The 18326-nt window shown below is 52.1% G+C and overlaps 7 protein-coding genes across 7 annotated transcripts; 4 read left to right on the top strand and 3 right to left on the bottom strand.

Annotated features, from left to right (window-relative positions):
* The first annotated feature begins 372 nt into the window (after window positions 1-372).
* Window positions 373-2401, top strand: SEPMUDRAFT_150406 (uncharacterized protein). Its single transcript, XM_016906155.1, has 2 exons — window positions 373-598; window positions 662-2401. The coding sequence occupies exons 1-2, from the start codon at window positions 508-510 to the stop codon at window positions 2257-2259; spliced, it is 1689 nt and encodes a 562-aa protein (XP_016759611.1). The 5' UTR covers window positions 373-507; the 3' UTR covers window positions 2260-2401.
* Window positions 2402-2630: 229 nt separating this feature from the next.
* Window positions 2631-4497, bottom strand: SEPMUDRAFT_164982 (uncharacterized protein; the record flags this gene model as incomplete). The annotated part of the gene is made up of 4 exons (XM_016908142.1): window positions 2631-3529; window positions 3583-3957; window positions 4038-4322; window positions 4395-4497. 4 exons carry the CDS (start codon window positions 4495-4497, stop codon window positions 2631-2633), a joined length of 1662 nt encoding a protein of 553 aa, XP_016759612.1.
* A 4312-nt stretch (window positions 4498-8809) lies between these two features.
* On the top strand, window positions 8810-9240 carry SEPMUDRAFT_109557 (uncharacterized protein; the record flags this gene model as incomplete). The annotated part of the gene is made up of 3 exons (XM_016900786.1): window positions 8810-8908; window positions 8966-9100; window positions 9166-9240. 3 exons carry the CDS (start codon window positions 8810-8812, stop codon window positions 9238-9240), a joined length of 309 nt encoding a protein of 102 aa, XP_016759613.1.
* Window positions 9241-10577: 1337 nt separating this feature from the next.
* On the top strand, window positions 10578-13947 carry SEPMUDRAFT_127018 (uncharacterized protein). The gene is made up of 2 exons (XM_016902116.1): window positions 10578-13338; window positions 13526-13947. Exon 1 carries the CDS (start codon window positions 10772-10774, stop codon window positions 12530-12532), a length of 1761 nt encoding a protein of 586 aa, XP_016759614.1. The 5' UTR covers window positions 10578-10771; the 3' UTR covers window positions 12533-13338; window positions 13526-13947.
* SEPMUDRAFT_134634 (ERG2 and sigma1 receptor-like protein) lies at window positions 10578-13947 on the bottom strand. The gene is made up of 2 exons (XM_016902651.1): window positions 13526-13947; window positions 10578-13338 (listed from the first exon to the last, which is right to left on the bottom strand). Exons 1-2 carry the CDS (start codon window positions 13815-13817, stop codon window positions 12968-12970), a joined length of 663 nt encoding a protein of 220 aa, XP_016759615.1. The 5' UTR covers window positions 13818-13947; the 3' UTR covers window positions 10578-12967.
* Window positions 13948-14267: 320 nt separating this feature from the next.
* SEPMUDRAFT_150408 (uncharacterized protein) lies at window positions 14268-16367 on the bottom strand. Its single transcript, XM_016906156.1, has one exon. It carries the CDS (start codon window positions 16124-16126, stop codon window positions 14468-14470), a length of 1659 nt encoding a protein of 552 aa, XP_016759616.1. The 5' UTR covers window positions 16127-16367; the 3' UTR covers window positions 14268-14467.
* A 619-nt stretch (window positions 16368-16986) lies between these two features.
* SEPMUDRAFT_142943 (cytochrome b5) lies at window positions 16987-17607 on the top strand (the record flags this gene model as incomplete). The annotated part of the gene is made up of 2 exons (XM_016903020.1): window positions 16987-17012; window positions 17133-17607. 2 exons carry the CDS (start codon window positions 16987-16989, stop codon window positions 17605-17607), a joined length of 501 nt encoding a protein of 166 aa, XP_016759617.1.
* Between the last annotated feature and the right edge of the window lie 719 nt (window positions 17608-18326).

The following is an 18326-nucleotide window of genomic DNA, read 5'->3' on the forward strand; positions in this document are numbered from 1 at the left end:
TTCATCTGATTTTTTTTATTTTTTTTTTAAATTCGAACAAAAAAATAAATGCAAATGGAAAATGCATCTTGCGTAATACTGTACCTAATCCCCACGCATGTCCGTCGATGTCACCCGTGGAGGTACACGTACACGATCGGGACAGGGCAGCATACTGTAGATGGCTGATGGCATGGCACCAACCGCCTGCCCGGCAAACAGCCAACGAGCTTCTTCCATCAGCGCATCTGGTGGCGGCCACACAATTGTTCTACTCTAGTAGGAGATATGTCGTATCTCCCTGTCCAGTAGTGCACTTCCGACCTCGCTACAAGAGAAGCACTGATGATGCACAAAACTATCAGACATGCCATGAATCTATCCATGACGCTGACCTTGCTACACGGTCCAAGCACCGACCATGCTGTCATTGTCTATATACCACTCGCGTCTCGCCCCATTCTGCCTTGTTGGTTCATCATCCTCCCTTCGTCTCATTCCCTTTGAGAGAGCAATCGGTTGATCAACATGTTGCGCTCACTCATTACTCTGGCTGGCGTTGCCGCTGCCATTCCGGCTCCCCAAGTCAGCCAATTGCCTGATGGACAAGTGCAAGCTCGTGAGTACATACCGAGCTTTTATATCGATCCTCAGAGAGCTTAGCATTAACCTCATATTATAGCAGCATACGGAGCGGCAAGCAGTGCGACTGCTATTGCACAGACAACAGCAGCAGCAGTATCCACGGCACCCACTCCTGCTGCATACAGTGGCAGTACCCGTGGCAGTGACAGTGGCAGTGGCAGTGGCGATGGCAATGGCAATGCCGCCGATCAATCGGGCAATGTTGACGGCTACATCAATGCCGATGCCCCATACGCGAGCGAGCAGCCCACTCCGCTCACCGTCGTCCCCAGCGTGTTTGGACCAGACTCGCAGATTCCTGCTGTGGCCACCTCTGTCACCGGTCCACTGAACGGTGCTCCTCAGAGATCCCGCTATGTGACTGGTACAACCACTCACGGACCATTCGAGGGTACCGCCACTGTCACCGGCGCTGTTTCCAACAGTGTCCTCGCATCGAGCGTCGGCACTTTGCCACCGAACCCAACAGCCACCTACTACAACACGAATGGCTTGCTGCAGAACCCTCAGCCAGCACCCTACACTCCCGCAGGTGGTCTCGGCACCAATGGCTCTCTTCCACGCTACATGGTGGAGAGCGACTTCGATTACGAGTCCATCACTCTGGGCCTCTACCAGGAGTGGATCGAGCTGGATACCTTCAACAACGCCGTGGCAACCTTCTCCGAGGAGGACTTCGCTGCTGCTGGTCTCGGACCAGAGGACATCTCCTTGATCCAGTTCATGGCACAGCAAGAGCAAGGACACGCCACACTCTTGAGCAACATGCTGGGTGAGACCGCTCCCCCACAATGCACCTACAATTACCCATACACCAACGTGCGTGAGTTCGTCGACTTCAACCAGCAATTGACCCGCTGGGGAGAGAGTGGTGTCTGGGGTTTCATCAACCACCTCGACTCTCGTGAGGTCGGACAGCTGCTCGCTCAGTCCATCGCCACCGAGGCTCGTCAGGAGATGATTTTCCGCCAGATGAGTGGTCTGCACCCCATGCCGGTCTGGTTCGAGACTGGTATCCCACAATCTTGGGCCTGGACCTTCCTCGCACAGTACATCTCCAGCTGTCCCGAGGGAACCACCCGTCTCGCATGGCAAAACTTCCCCAACCTGCACGTCGTCAACCAGGCCAACATCAACCGCTTCTCACCCAACGACACCGCCGACTACGAGCGCGTGGACAACCGCACCTCCAGCCCTGCGACCATTCCCGCACAAAAGGACTCCTGCATTAACGTCAACGCCACCGAACACCCAGGCTACGGCTGCGGTCCTGCTATCACCCACAACCGTTCCGAGCCTCTCTCCTTCCCCGGCAAGCAAGTCCGCTTCCTATGGGACGCTCCCGGTATGGCTGTCGGTCCCAACAACAGCTACACCACCTCTACCAGCGCAGGTGAACCCAAGTTTGTCGCTTGGGCCGCTCAGCTCAACTTGACCTACACCCCTCTGACCATTACCGGACCCAACGAGGGTTACACCTACCAGCCCGCCGGCACTGTCTATGAGGGTGGACAAGGCATCGTCAACGATACCATGTTTGTCGCGTTGACGGATACGGATATGTTCCTTACTCCGTTCAACCTGTCGATGATTAACCCACATGTGGTGGCTTTGGGTGTCTACCAGGCTGGATAGATGCGTTTGTATAGAGTAAAAGAGGATGATGATGATGTATATATGTATGAATGTGCACGACTATGGTGTATTTTGTACACATGACAACATGAGGTAGTGGGACGAAAATTATGAAATTAGAGTTAATAATTAGAGATTTTCATCGCAGTTCAATTTCATCGCAGTTACGCAGTAACAATAACGTCTGATAATCCCGAGATGTGTTTCGTGACTTCGTCACCAATGTCCAAGGTACATCAATACATGTAGTCTATTGAGTCTTCCCATACGAGCGTACCTCCTAGCCCACTGGGAGAGGCTCAGGTACGTTGTAATTAATTAGACCTTACCTCCTAAAAGGTTTGCAGGTACCTAAGGTAAGGACCCAGGTATCATCTCAAATCAAACGGCCACAACTTCTCCGCATTCTTTCGCGCGTCTGCTTCACTTTCGTCCCCTTCCCGACTAGCGATGCAAGCACTCACAAACCCAGCATATTGCTCTCGATAGACAGAAATGAGATCCTCGTTCCATTTTTCTTCTTCGATCCAGCCATCTGTTTCACAGCGTAATAATCTGGAGAGATACGCGCGCAGGCGTTGCGTGGATTCTTGGTGGTCGAGTTGTATATTCAGGGATTTTGTTTCTGAGGGGGTGGGTTGGTAGGGACATTGTATGTCCTCTGGAACGTCAAGCTCGCTCCACTCATGGCTCGTATTGGTCAGTAACGAACGAAGAACAGTCGCATCATCAGAACATCCTGAAATCACGCCGGCAAGATAGCGGCAGAGATTAGGGTTGAAAGTTGAAGTTTTGCCCAATTTGGGACAAATAGAAGCCATGACGCCCCAAGTTTTTTTGCAGCGTTGAGCGTGGGTTTGGATCTCGTGGGAGGACTCATCACCGAGGGCGTCGGCGTCGAGTGTCTTGTCTAATACTGGCTCCGAGGCGAAATCCGGCGGGTCGACAGCATGAACAAAAGCAGGCTCAATGGCAGCGGACTGCCAGTCAATGATACCCAAAATCTTGGTCGGATCGTCCGGGTCGACGAAGATGTTGCGTGCGTTTAAGTCGGGGTGTAGCAGTGCAGGACTGCAGAACTCCTCCTGGAAGGTTGTAGTGTTCCCAACGACTTCTAACATCTTCCTACTCGTCTCCAGAAGCCGCAGATGATCTTCCACAACCACTTTTTCTTCTTGGGAAGAAGAAGAAGAAGAAGAAGATCCACGCTGCTGGACAGTTACCTCGCTGATACTGGTGAGATCTGCGAACAAGGTAGACAAGGCTTGCCCTGCAAGAGTTCAGCTGACATAGACGAAAAAGCGAAGCTGAATGCAAACTCACATGGACCTTGACACCCCAGAGGGATCGCGACTTGAGTTGCGAGGTCATCATTATACCCCCAGAATTGTCGACCACAATGTGGACCAATGCAATACTCATCATCAATGGCGTGCGCCTCTGAGGGCTTCTCTGCTGCTGTATTGAGGTAAAGCGAGCCATATGCTGTAAAGTTGAGAGCGCAAAGTTCTTTCACAAGTATCCCTATGGATTCGATGACCTGAATTTGCTGTAGCTCGGTCATCTGGCTCCAGTTGTCTTTCAGAGCGACGCCAGACATGTGTTCCATGATGATATATTCGGTGCCCACGGATCCGCTTTCAGATTTCGAGCTCCATGCGAGGATCTGAGGGACAGGCACAGATGTCTTGTCCTTCACTTTGTCGCACACAGTATGTCAGCTTATGGAATTGTTTATCGGGTGGGTGGTTAGGGATGCCGAATAACAATCATCATACCATATCTCAAGGTCGCCACTTCCGACATTGTCGTCAAAGCAGTTGGACCAGCGTATTGCATGGGCACTTTGGCAACAACCTTTGCTCCATTGTCAAACTCGATGACAAACACACGATTGAATCCGCCTTCTCTTTTCTCACAGGCCACAACTTGACGAGCACCGACACTGCATTTCACCGCCACGTCCAGCAAAGCGTCAAAGTTGAATTCCCGTCTTCTGGCCTTCTGTCGTTGTTCGTCTCGGTCTAGCCAGCGTCCTCGCGAGTAAGAGTAGGGGTCGAAAGCTAGGTATGAAATCCGCGTTAGTCGATAGGTAGGTCTCTGCGCTTACGCGAGAAAGAGAGGGAAAAACATACTCGGGACAAAACGACGTGCGCGATGTTGTATTGCAAAGCTCCGGACCAGATGCGGTTGTCTCAGAGATGTGTTGATAATTCGTGTGAATCGTGAGATGTGCATCGTCTGGGTCTTTTGGATGGGGGCATTGGCCGAGCTGCTTTGATCTGTACTTGAAGTAGGAGGGAGGTAAGCTGGGTGAGTAAAGGTAAGGTACCTACTAAGGTAAACGCTATCCTTCGTTGCCAAGCTCAAAGCCCCGTCCTTGGTCTCTGATTGGCTCCAGGAGAAAACTACAGGTACCTATTTCGTCCTTAAGTTTCCTGAAGAGCGATCGAACATAAGTCGTGGCACTAGGAGCATTTGCATGAACAGTTGGATAAGATTGTACATTGCAGATAGTTGTCGTGTCCAGTTGGAGAATTCTGATTTGGCTCGATTCGGCAGCGGTCATCTACAAATCGAAATACTCAATGAACAATTCTTCAGACACGGTCACACGGGTATACAATATCGTTAACTTACTGTAACTTTATCGTTTTTGTTTCTATCATCTACACATGCAACACTTTATCATTTGTGGAGTGCTCATCATTCATTTCATTTCGTATCATTTCCTCGCTTCCGCTCGTGTAGGCGCCCAATTCTTGAGCCAGGCTCGTGCAGCATCGACATCACCAGCATCGACTGCTTCAAGTGCTCCCACACACCACTCGAAGCCAAAGCCACCTTTCCCAGTGGGCCCTCCATCTTCTGCGGCAAGCATTGCAGCCAGGTTCCGTCTCCTCTGGCTACCCTCGTCGACGCAAAAGTGCAGAGGTGTCGCGTGGCCTGCTTCGGTGAGACCAGCAAGGAAAGGCTTAATCATGGGCAGAGCATCTTTGGTAGTGATGCTATTGTGGAGATCCATCTTCTTCCGACCACTCTTACAGAATTCGTTCTGACACCAAGATTTGCCACAGCCTGTGAGTAGCTGCTGGAGGTACCGTCTTTCGATCCGACGGCGGAGAGCTTTATTCTCAGGGTCATGAAGACTCACGTAGAGGGGGCCAAAGCAGACTGAACAGAGGCCTACATCGTTGCCAGGCCCTTGTCCCATGCGTGAGCCAGCTCGTGTGTCACCGCTTTTCGAGCACGTGTCTAGAGTCCGGCCACAATTGACGTTACGGCATGGCACCGGCGCTGGTCGGTCGAACCGATCGAGGTCGTGGTTCTTCAAGTGTGTTTCCATATCTCGAAGGCGCACAATCTTCTGACAGAGATGGCACTCTGTGGTACGCGCTCCGTCAGCGAGTTCGTGAACCGTCATGCCAGACAGCAGAGCTTCTGCATTTGGTACGTCAGGGTCGCCTTCCTGTGGTACCTCGAGATGACAGAAGCGACATAAAATGAGCTTCCCAGGGCATGTCGAGGTTCGGTGGTGAGCGAGAGCCGGAAAGGTAGAGAATGTCTCGGCAGTACTGCAGCACTCACAGCGGAGAACTTCTGTCGGATGTATGATGGTTTCGTGCTGTTGACGTGATGACTGAGTATTGCCGAATGAGGAACATGTTTCATAGGGACAATGCCAGTGTCGCTCAAACTCTGGCGAACGCATTTGAAATACTTGCCCGCAGCCTTTGGGACACAGGAGATTATTGCGTAGGCAGAAGTTCTCATGCAGCATCAATCGCGCTTGGGGTACCCACTGTTTGCAATTCTTACACTGAACATCACCATCATTTGGGGATGCCTGTGGCTTAGTATCTGCTAGTATCGCATTGGCTGGCACATTGATGTGCCTGGCACGAAGCGTAAAGTGCCGCGGCTCTACTGTCGATGCGGTGTTCGGAGCATGGACATTGCTTTCGCGGCTGGGCGTGAATGCCCAGACAGACACTTGTATCTCCTCTGCATGCTCAAGCTCTGCGTTCGTAGGTTCGAGGCGAATACGCTTAGTTGGCCGAGGATCGAGATCTCCGAATACATACTCATCGACCCGTGGCTTTGCTCGTTGTGTAGCAGACAAAGGACTGACAAGCAAATTGACATCCTCCTCATCGTCATCAACGTCCAGCTCGAGCTCCAGCGCCTGCGTGCGATTCCATGACGGCAGCTGATAGTCAACATATTCTCCAGGCAGAACTTGGCCATAGTGCTCCTTGAATAGATCGAGCTCCCCACCAGGAGAGCTACCATGTTCCGTGCCTGGCTGCTTTGCCATCTTCGCCGCTATACGTTTCATCGTTTCACGAGCTTGTTCTTCATTTAGCGCCTCAATGTCCACTTCGAGATCTGTATCCACGACGCAAATGCCGTCTACTTCTGGTTTGAAGCCATCGATCAGAAACCTGAATTCTTCTCTCTTGCCTCCATTGCCTCGACCACCTGGCACTACTAACACTTCGCCGTTGGTAAGCGTCGTATAGTTGGCGCGTAGGTGTTGCTCCAAGAGCGCTTTCCAGTCCTCGGGATCGTAGCCGGGCTCTAGAGGTCTCAGCTTCACGAAGGTGCCTTTGGGTAACTGTCGAGCGTGGACTGTGATAGAGGGAGTCGCCGCTACGCTGGTATTCGGATCACGTTCCATGCCATATTGCTGGTCTCCAACAGCTACACTACTAATGCCCAGCGTCTCGAGCAGAAATGGACTCAGCACCGCCTGTCCATCCTCAGCTGAAAACTCGCGGATACCAGCATAAACCACCCTGCCGTTATCGGGATTGACTAAGCGGAATGTCAGCGGGTGCGGCAGCTGCTGTCTCTGATCCTGATACTGCGATTCGGCCTGGCGGTAGGCCGAGAACGTCGAGGAGTTGTACGGGTCGTACTGGGGCAGACTTCGACGCGCACTCTCGGCAGCAGCGCTAGACGATGCACTGAGCAGCTGTTCCAGTGCTGACGGCGGCAGCAAGATCTTGTCGCCCAGTAGTTTCTGTCCAGGAGCCGGCGCCGAAATAGTGTACTGTGATGTCCACTGGAGCGCAGGCGTCGTGACTTCATCCATGGCGGTGGATGATCAGGTCTGGGTCTGGTTCGAGGATGGTATACGGTATCGTTGCAGACAGGACATAGTGGCGCATCACACTGCCTCCTAGAACGATTCACAACAATGTGTAATGCGTGCCGTCGACGCTACTGACCTGGGAAGAGTGCTTCTAGAATGCCACCGAACAGTCTATTGGAAACAGGCCGCCAAGTCTCATGTTCGTCATTTCTGCAATCTAGGCCTTTTACGGCCTAGTACCAAAGTCAACCTCGAACCTGAGGTGGAATACAACCTCAGCTTCATCTGACTTCACCGTCACCACATATCACACGACCGGCGACGCAAATCAGTCACGGAACGACAATGCGTTCTGCGTGCGTACAACTTCACTCGCTATTTTGGGTCATCCGAACACCTCTGAGCTCGCACTGAAGCCCACCGTCTAAACCACCACGAAGTGGTGCCAGATCTACGCTTGTTTAGCCTAACTTCTCCACCACTATTGACTATGCAGTGGTGCAACCATGTTCAGAACAAGCAGAAAAAACTGCGACTATTCTCGCTCTACCCCTGCTCCCCATATGCTCCACGTCGCGACGAACTCTCAGCATGGTATAGACTTACGGACCAGTGATACCGTTCCAACAAGTAGTTCATCTCGACGAATATAACAGGCTCCCAAGCATCGGTCTGGCTCTGATCTAGCTTGACCGGTGGCACCCCGATTATCAGGCACATTTTCTACTAAAGTCTTGCACACTCCCAGTCTGCCACACTGGCGGTCTCGGTTGTGGTCTTATCGTCTGCGTAACGAGTACGAAGAACTCATGCAATCAGAGGAATCAAGCATCTTGCTATTCACTTCCACGTGGAGTCATACCCGCATGCTACTATTGTGATTGGCGTCTCAAGATCTGCTCCATCATGCTGTTCATAGTGATAGAAATTCATCGATCTAGGGACGACGGCTCACTGCTTGAGCAGTTGTTGCAGGTCTCTTGGCGAGCACTGACAAGTGCAACAATTCTACAACCGGCACCGTCTATAGCAGAGGCTGATTTTGGGTACATCGGCGTCACGTAAGGTGCGCTAAATCGCGTCGTTGCCTCTGCTCGCCGCTCTGAACGCCATCGACAAGGAGCTGCACGTGTGAACACAAGCACAAACACAAACACCACCCCGACGCTTGGACCCCTGGGTCGGACGACACTCCTCGCGTATTCACGATAGCGTGAGACAAAATAGGTTTCCGAACATCTTCCAGTGTTCGCAAGTGTAGTCACTCGTGGGCTCCATATTGCGCATCGTCAAGCGGACTAGAGATGGCTAGAGATGTCGCACTTCTAATCATGTTCCTGGAAGCCCTTAATAAATATCCTCCCCAAAGCCCGCTCGTCACAACGATATCTAGCAAACAGACATTTCCACCACTTCCACCACTTCCACCTCTACAACAACTCGATACCAATCATGCTGTTTAGGAGCATCATCATCACCCTTGCATCAGTTGCTGGAATCGTCGAGGCCGCCAAATATAAGAGATGCAAATGCCACGACAGCAACACCGGCGTGAGTTCACTTTCCCCAACATAGATACGAGTCCCCATACTCACCTCATGTCTCCAGCTTCAAGTCGATTGGGCTACTGAAAAAGCCTGCAACGACTACAGGGATGATATCCCAGCCCGTGTCCGGTTCAGCTATTATGATAATCGCGCATGCATGCCAAACGAGTTGGATTATATCGACGGTGACACGATTGTAAGTCACAACCCTTGCAGAAACCTCGGAAACTAGAAGGCATCCATTTACTAATTGTCGTGTAGAACAACGAACTCTTCACTCTCAAGTGTTACCGATATGGTGACACTTACGGTCAATATTGCTGGTTCAAGGCGTAGATTTGCGGCTGGTGACGCGAGGAGATGGATTTGGAAATTGTACACTGCTTTTTGGACTTTAGATTTTATGATTAAGATGTGGGCGCCTAACGAGAGACAAGAGGACAGAGTGAGAGAGCCGAGATGGTATCGTGATTGGAACACGGACTTCACAACGTCAGAAAGCCTGCAGAGCAAACTGGCGAAGGGGGTGTGTCTCCTGCATAATTCCCTCGTACTTGGACTACCTATGTATCAAAATATTTTCACAGTTGGAAGGTTGTGCTGGCATTGGCTCCTCGTTCCATCTTCTTGTCTGTTCTGCCCTTTTGCTCGCTCTAAGGCGTTGCGGCGATTGTCGTCAGCAAGTCACGGCAACGAGAGTATATCTCGCTACTATATGGTCCTGTGCTGCCCTCGAGCCAGCCTTGGCTTTGCTCCGAGCCTGATAATCGACTGATGCGCACGCGTCAACCTCGCGAGATGAGATGCCGCCCACGCGAGATGCTACGCGTGAGCAGACGCGGTTCACGTAGGCAGACGTGTCTTGAAGGTAATATTTTCGCGAGTGCTTGAGTACATGATATCGTGCAGCTGCAAGAGGTGAAGTCAAAGGTGACTCACAGGATGGCGCACATCCGAAACACTCGAGAGCTGTCCACTGCATGAGTGCATGTTGGGCCCTGGAGGGAAGCTTCTTGATGCAGAAGAGTTCGAATGCAACCTCGAAACTCTGTGGGGGAAGCCCGACCAATCAAGACTCTGGAATGAGCCAAGACTCTCTACGCGCTCTTTTCTCCATTGCACGCGCCGAGCTCCACCTCCAACCTCTTCTCATCCTCTCAACCTCTCTTTAACCGCCAACATCTCCCCATCCACGTACCTCGCTGCGAGTGTTGCATAATGCATCTACCGGACCGGGTCACGGTGGAGGCTGTTTCATCTTGCTAACCGCCTTCTCCAGCGTTTGCTTGTCGGCCAAAGTTAGCAACGGACTTCGATGCAGCCACTCGGCTTCCTTCTTTCAAGACCACAATGATGGCATTTCGCCATGTCGCCCCATGGCTGACCCAGCAGACCGCCTTCTGGTGAAACCCAGGAGGATCCTCGTCCACGCTGCGAGCCGTTTCAACGGCCTTTTCCGGGCATTAGCCTCTTGCATCAATTGCTCGACATGCCCCAAATGGAGCACAGCAGGATGCTAGGCTTGCGCACGGATGTCTGCTGTTGTCCGTTTCAGAGCTGGTGAGCTGATGGTCATACTACTCGGTCTGGATCAATCTTTCGTGCATATAGGAATCACCTATACCCGCGCGCCATCTTGCTCTTTTTTTTTCTTCGACAGATACCACTGACTGTTGCACTTGCATTGCTGACGCTGGTGACGAGCTCGACGACTCTCCTTGTTTCTTTCTGACCTTGGTGCGATTTTCTTATTGTATCCGTTCGGAGCTGGACTCCTGCCCACGCTAGTCTATTGCATTACTGTCTAATAGCACCACACCCTTTACGGCCAATCGAGAGCGGCTCTGGAAGCCACTTCATAACCAAGATGGACTATCGAGACTTGACGCCACCTGCTGAATTCGATCTCTATGGCCACGATAATCTGCAATGTCCCGGTGGCAGTGTGGGTCCCCATGGAGCATATTTTCCGCAGGACTGGTCTCCACCAACAGACTTCGTAGCGAATATTACACCACCTCGATCGCCCATGATTGCTCGCGAATATGGCTCACGACTACTGCCCAAGCCACGATACCAAGATCAGCTGACTGAGTCTGGCTGTAATCACCCTTCACAGCTTCACTCGCACAATCGAACAGCCTCATTGCCCGCCAATGTCCTTTCTGGCAAATTTGGGCCAGCCTTGCCGCACTCTGCAACGGATCGGAGGTCAACAAGTCCATATGGCCATGACAGGATCCTCTCGCCTGCACCGGCGCACCAACAAGGGATGAGCCGTCCTGACATGAACAACATGCGCTCAATCTCCTCTTCTCATATATCGAATATTCGATCACACTCTCGTAATGTGTCCTCTAGCAGCATCGATGCGGCCATGCTCAGCCGCTATGGCTATCCTACCTATCGACAAAGTCCAAGCTCTCAAGCACTACCTGTGTCAAACTACATCTCGAGGACACCGTCAGCAATGAGCTTCCTAGCACCTATTGCCACTCCAAGCGGACAGATGCAGTCTTATCCCAATCATCGTCGAACAGCCAGTCCACCCGCAAGACCGTCACGGTTATCAGTCGAGGCTGATCTGCATGTGCAGTCCGATGTCCCTAGCCCCACTTCAACAGTCATGGACTACCTCACTGAACCAAATCCGGCCCCGTCGCTTATTCAAAAGGTCGCTAAACCAGACACAAGCCAAGTGAGCCATTTCTGGTTCGATATTCGCAACCTCAGGACCTGGTCCGATTTTACAGTCGACACAATCTCTTCGATCCCAGGTCTACTCGACCTCCTCAATATCGACGTGTCCATGAAGGCTCTTCCAAATCCGGCCCCGGTCAACCTGTCACCCGAGTCCTCCGCCCAGCTGACCGAAATATGCGCCTTGCACCACGCAACTAAAGTCAATGCGGCACTCAAAGTCGCCCAAGGTGAGAAGCACATTGCCATGCGAACTTTGCGCCCAGGTCTCAGTACACGACAACAGCCAGAATTTATTGCCAACTACCAGTCTGATGGCGAAAAGACGATTTACGGAGATGGAAGAGGTCGTGTGGTGGGGATTGTCAAATCCTACAACCAATGGAATTCCGGCTATCGCAACGGGTCTCCCATCGACAAGATCAGATATCTCGAACACTTGGCTCACCTACATCGTTTTATGCGAGAGCACGGCACGCGATATGGCTTCATCATGACAGAAATCGAAGTCGTTTGTGTCCGAATGGGTGGACCTGCATCTCCATCGCACTCCGACCATACTGCTGACAACAATGTCCCCTTCTTCGGCTACCTCGAAGTCTCCCCTCCCGTGCAAGTCTCCGCTTCAAACTCTCCCGACGAGAATGGACAGTGCGACAGCTTGAAAATGACAGCTGGACTGGCGTTATGGTATCTTCACATGTTAGCGAAAGAACAACCTTTTCCAGGACAATTCCATTGGAAAGCTGAAGTGGGCGGGCCGACTGCGATGACAAGACGCAAACATTTGCCCCGAGATGATTGGATGCCGAAAGTGAATTTGCAGGATAAGAGGGTCAGTAAACGAGCGAGAGGTTGGACTTGGCCGGATGAGCCGTTGCATCGGAGGGAGTGTGGGAATCTGAAGGGGAGTGGGAGGAGGAAGTGATAGCGATGATGACCATCATCATCATGATCATGTTGGTGGTGGTGGACCAGATGCCTATTGGTTAGATGTGAGGAGGCATCTGGATTGGGAGGAATTATAATAGCACGTGGCAGGTCTGTGTGTGTAAAAGTACCTACGGTAGGGTAGTGGTACTGTCTGAACTTGTGAAGCTAGAGGGCGAATGAGTGAGAGTGAGTGAGGTTGTTGTACCTTTACTCTCTCCGTGCCGTTCTTGCACCAGCAGAAAAACAGCATAGCTTCAGCGCCACCCCAAATAATTTCTTATTTAAAAAGTTCCAACTCTATACTTTTCTTACACATAAAGAACATCTCTTTCCCCATCCCATCTTACCCATCTACTCAAAACAAACGTCCACTCTCCCCGCTCCTCCATCACAACAACAACAACACCACCACCACCACCTCAAATTTCACCTAAAACTTCCCCCTCCCCAAATTCCCCACCATCTCCCTCCCCGTAACCACCGTCGTCCTCCACAACGTCCCAAAATCCAACGTACTACTAAACGTATCCGCATACCCAAATCCCATCATAGGCGGAATCCAACCTCGCGCATACTCGAGCGCAAAACACGAACTTTCCATTTTGTACTGTTTGACCTCCCCTCGTCGCAAATGATGTACACTTCCCGGAGAGTAGATTTCTGGTTCGTAGGGGTTTGTGGAAGGGTCGTAGGCCAGTTGAGTGCCTGTGAGAATGTGGAAGTAGTCGTCTGCTGTGTGTCGGCCGGTGTGGCCTTCGGTTCCGATGGATGTGCCGAAGATGATGAGGTATTCGGTTATGCCTGTGGGTGGGGGGTTTTGGTTAGGGGAGAATAGATGTATGTATATGGAAAGAAAATTGGGGGTTGGTTTATTTCTTTTTGGTTGATTTTTTTTTCCTCTCTCTCTCTTTGGGGGTTTGAAAGGAGAAAAAAGAAAAGCAGACTAGGGAAAAGATAGATAACTGGAGGGGGTTGGGGGGAAACTCACTGGCGTGAATAATATACATAGCACCCATTGCACCTCCAGCATTATTGAAAATCCATTCTTCTTGAAAATTGAGATGGGGTTTGATAGAGTCGATAGCGGAGAGTTGCGAGATGATATCGGAGACAATGGCTTGCGTATTATTGCCATGTTGGTCGATGGCACTGAGGGCAATCTTGTGTAATTGGGGTGGATTGAAAATATAAAACGATTCGAGATTGGCTTCGAGGATGGTGTAGATTCCGTACAAGGCGGCGAAGAGCAGGACTGCCAGGGAGAGTTTTTGGTAATCCATGTTCTTTTTTTTTTGTTTTACCCTTCTCTCCGGCCCCTTGCGGTCTTGGGTATCTTGAATGGGTTGGCTCTGTTGGTGGGCTGGACGAAGGAGTGTAATGGGAAGGAAAAGGAGCGTGTCGTGGTCCAGCAGTGAGCGTGTTACGTGAGCTAATTGTTTACCGGGTTCTGCTGACATTGACCGCCCCGCCAAGACGTAGGAGTAAGGGTCAGGTTTATCGTACGAGGCCTTGGCTTCTCCTTTCACGATGCAGCATGCATCCCGTCTCTTCTGTCATCATCGGCCTGCCAGCCCTACAGCATGCCCAGAACTGGAAGACAGGTCTGTTTCAATCATGTGCGACAAGGGTCTTGACGAATATGATGTGCATACAATGCGGTCTCGACTATGACAATCGGCAAGCACCATGAAGGTGCATAATTCGACAGACAGATAACATCTGTCATTGGACCTCTCTAGCACTAATTGCCATCATCGTCAATCGTTGGCCTTGAATCTCTGTAAAACGCTCTCAAAACACCAAACTCGCTCGCTCGCTCGCCGCAATCAGAAGCTCCGAATCACAATCAATCCCTTGCAAAGTAGCTCACTTTCTCACAGTACACGCTCACAACACAAACACAACATGGGTCTGGGCCCAGTATCACAGCTCAACCCGTCACTCGTCTCACCCACAGTCCTTCCTCCTCGCCATATCCTTCCTTCCTCCGCGCCCGCGCAATAGCGATACCGATTTCCCGCTCCTCTAGCCGAATCTCCTCCAACCTCACACGTAAGATCTCGAGCTCTTTCTTCGCCTGGCGAACTTCGGAGAAAGCAACATCCATGGGACTCGCGGTTTCGATCTTGGAGTTCTCCACGATAGCCTTCTCGATGTTCCTACGCTGCAAGCTCATGTCTTGCTCTCTGGCGAGCAGAATTTCCAAGTGGCTCATCGGGCTGGCGGGGGACATCATAACTGGTGGGAGTGGTAAAGACTTCTTCGCTGAGCCAGGACTTTCCTTTGTCGCGGAACGGAGCTGGTCGGCAACGACGATGTTCAGCTTTGTCTTGGCCGCAGAAGCTGGAGTGTCGGCTGTTCTCTCCCCAGTGGAAGATGATTTGCGTGGCGGTAGAGTCCACTCTTCGCGCTCTTGATGTCGTTGGATGGGTCGATGGCGGGAGAGGATGGACTGGACTGGAGGGGTTTTGTACCTGGTAGGAACCATAGCACGCGGGCTCGGCGGCGGCGAGTCTGCATGATTCTGGTTGTTTGGCGGCATGCTTGTGTTCACTGTGCTCCAGCTGAAACGACTCACAGCTGCCTCTGCGCCTAGCCGAGACATTGGATGGCCGTTTCGTGGCCCTCCAGAGTCGAACGAGCGGCCAGTCGATGGTCTCTCCACGGATGAGCGACTGGCAAGATCAAAAGAAGGTCGCGCTGGTGTTGCTCCTCCGTATGTCGTCCAGCTGAAGCGACTGTCTAAGTCGTGCTCGCCTCGCACAATCTCAGCAACGCTATCGCAATCGGTGCCGCATGAGGGTGGGGGGCTCAGACTTTGTCGCGGTGGTAGAGATGCGAATTTCTGACTTTGGGACATCAAGTGTGGCGCAGGCTTACGCTTTATCTCCATCAGCCTGGCCGTTGCGCAGTGTGTTTCAGGCATAGTATTATTGGCACGAGCATTAGCTGAAACCTGACTTGGAGCGTTTTGTCCGTGGTATGCAAAGTCGGCGACATCCGAGTCAGGTGTACATTCATATTCGTCGATGGTCTGCCAATCACTTCCGGGTGGTATTGCTCTTTCCATGTCACTGTCCCTCAGCGCAGAGATGGGAGAGGTTTCCTTGGAACTCGAGCTATCCTGCTCCGGCCAATGTCTGCGGACCTCATATGTATCTCGAGAGGGCTGTCGAGAAGGATGCTTCACATCTGGGACTTCTGACGTGCTGCTCTGGCTGCTTTCCCGAGGACGACCGATGCGCGACATGTCCAACTTCGATGGCTTGTGGAGCATGGACCGGACCTGCTTGAAAAGAGGAAGCCTCGAGTGCCGGACTTGTTGCGGGCCATGATCGGGGATTTCCTGTGTGGTCGAGTAGTGGGGGTGCTTATCCTTGTAGAGCCTCAGAGGTAGGATATCTTGCATGGCAGAGTCTCTGGGGATGGTCTGGTAGTCGTCCTCACTGTAAATGGAGGCGGAAGGAGCTGATGATTTACGTGCTGGCTGCTCAGCCCAAGGGCGGTCCGCCATCAGCGAGTACTGCGGCATGGGCATGGGCATGGCATGTGTGCTGTACGCGGAGGAGGTGTTGACCTGGTCGCGCATGATGAAGCAAACATTAGTATCACAGCGGTGCGCGTGCTGCTCGCCGGTGGTAGTAGTAAGGTCAGGTACAGGTAGTGCTCGTGGAGAAGGCAAAACAATCACTGGACAGAATGGGCCGTGCTGGGCAGGTGGTGGAAGAGGGTCGTTGTGTCGTCGTGTCGTGGGGGTGGGAATATGAGCAGATGAAAGATGTTTGTGTCACTCAGTTACAGGTAGTTAACGCTCAGGTCGCAGAATCGGCTTGCTTCGAGCCCGTGTAGGTGCATCACCGGTCATCACCACCACGACCCATCGCATTGTATCGTGCGCGCATTATAATGAATATGGGAGGCACAGTGGGGCGAACAGGAGGCTATGGATGGTCCCTGCGACGTGCGCGCCCCGCCAATGGCTCTCGATAGGCCAATGGCCAATGCCTTCCAGCTGCGAGTCAACGGCTGTCGCATCCAGCGTGGTTCGCAGCGAGAAATTGCATGTCGCGTATCGCATCTCAGCCTTTCGTCAGCGTTCATCTCTGAAACAAGCACGTGCTGTCCGCTAGCGCCAACCGTCTGATCACAGCCGGCAACCACCAGTGCTCGCGCGTTTCAGATCTCAGATGTGACGGCCGAGCCGCGCGGACCGCCTCGGGTCGCTGGGTGTGGACGCCAAGCGTGCTGCGTACCGGCTTCCACCTGACCTGCACCTGCACCTGTGCACTCTCTCCACTCTGCACCCACGCTCGTACGTTGCAAGCAGAAAAAGTCTCCTGCGACTGGACTGAATAGTCCCGAACTACCGATCGAATGGCAGACAGTAAGCCCAGGACTCCTTCATATCCCTCTATTCGTACTCTGACAGACCGTGTGGCAGGTGCAACCATGGCCGACCCGCCCGTCGGCGGAGCGTACGTCTCACCTCTCCGACACACCAGCAAGGCAAACTGCTGCTGTCACATTATCCCCTCCTACATCCCCGGCATCTTTACGCCTATATCAACCTGCTAACGTCTGACTTGCCTTCCCAGAGCGTCCATCGCAACTCCAATCAACCTTATCCTCCTCTCCCTCTTCTTGGTTCTTGTTTACATGCGCCTGCGCCCAAACAAGACCGCGCCGACCCTGCCCGCTGCGCCTCCGCCGACTGTCTTTAAAGTCTTTACGCCTCCTCAGCTCGAACCTTTCAATGGGAACAATGGCATGCCAATCTACTTTGCCGTCAAAGGCAAAGTGTTTGATGTCTCATCTGGTCGCAACTTCTATGGCCCGGGTGGACCATACCAGAACTTCGCGGGCAGGGATGCCTCGAGAGGTCTGGCATGTGGTAGTTTCGACCCAGACATGTTGACAGAGGATCTTCATGGGCCGTTGGATAAGCTGGAGGATCTTGGCGCAGAAGAGATGGAGGCACTGAGAGGCTGGGAGGAGCGCTTCAACGAGAAGTATCTCGTGGTGGGAAAACTGGTGCCTGTGGGACATCCCGAGGCGGAGCCGGACGAGTGATGCCACGGCTCATTCACGTGAGTGTGGAATCGTGGTCACTGTAGCGTTAAGCGTTTACGAATTCATGACGAGGCTTTGGCATATGAGAATATGAGTGTATCCACGCGCAAAGGAGAGGCATGAGGTATAGACATCCACGAATTCACGGGTAGGCTTGATTCCGATTCCAGCTTCACAACTGTGCCTGGCCGAGATTTTCCGACCACTGCAACCGCATGCAGAGAGCACTTCTCCTACCTAGAGCCGTGGTGCTTTTCCTTCATGATGGAGCATGCGCTTGCACATTTCTTCAAGGCATAACACTCCCATCACAGCGCTGACGATCCTTTGACAGCAAGTCCAGCTTCTACCTACTTACTTTGCTAGGACCAGGGTATATCTACTAGGCTGGGATTGCGATCGCTCGATCTGGAGAATTAAGCGATGACGCTGATGGAAGGAAGCTGTCACGACTTCAAAACAGGGCGGCTTCGTTTAATTGACACCGATCTACTACCTACCTGTCTGTATGTACCAGCCATACTGTATTACCTGAGGGTACTAATACAATCCTCTCACGTCCCAATTTCGACAAGATTTTATACATAAGGCTTCGCAAGGAGTTTATTATTATTCAGGGGATCTGTCTGGACCTTCAGCAGGCAGATTTGATTCTGTGAATGTTTTAGGAGATTGCAATTCCTGATGATGCTGGCTTATCAGGTACATGTACATGTATG

The sequence above is a fragment of the Sphaerulina musiva genome (genome assembly GCF_000320565.1).
Source record: "Sphaerulina musiva SO2202 unplaced genomic scaffold SEPMUscaffold_7, whole genome shotgun sequence".
Taxonomy (NCBI): Eukaryota; Fungi; Ascomycota; class Dothideomycetes; order Mycosphaerellales; family Mycosphaerellaceae; genus Sphaerulina; species Sphaerulina musiva.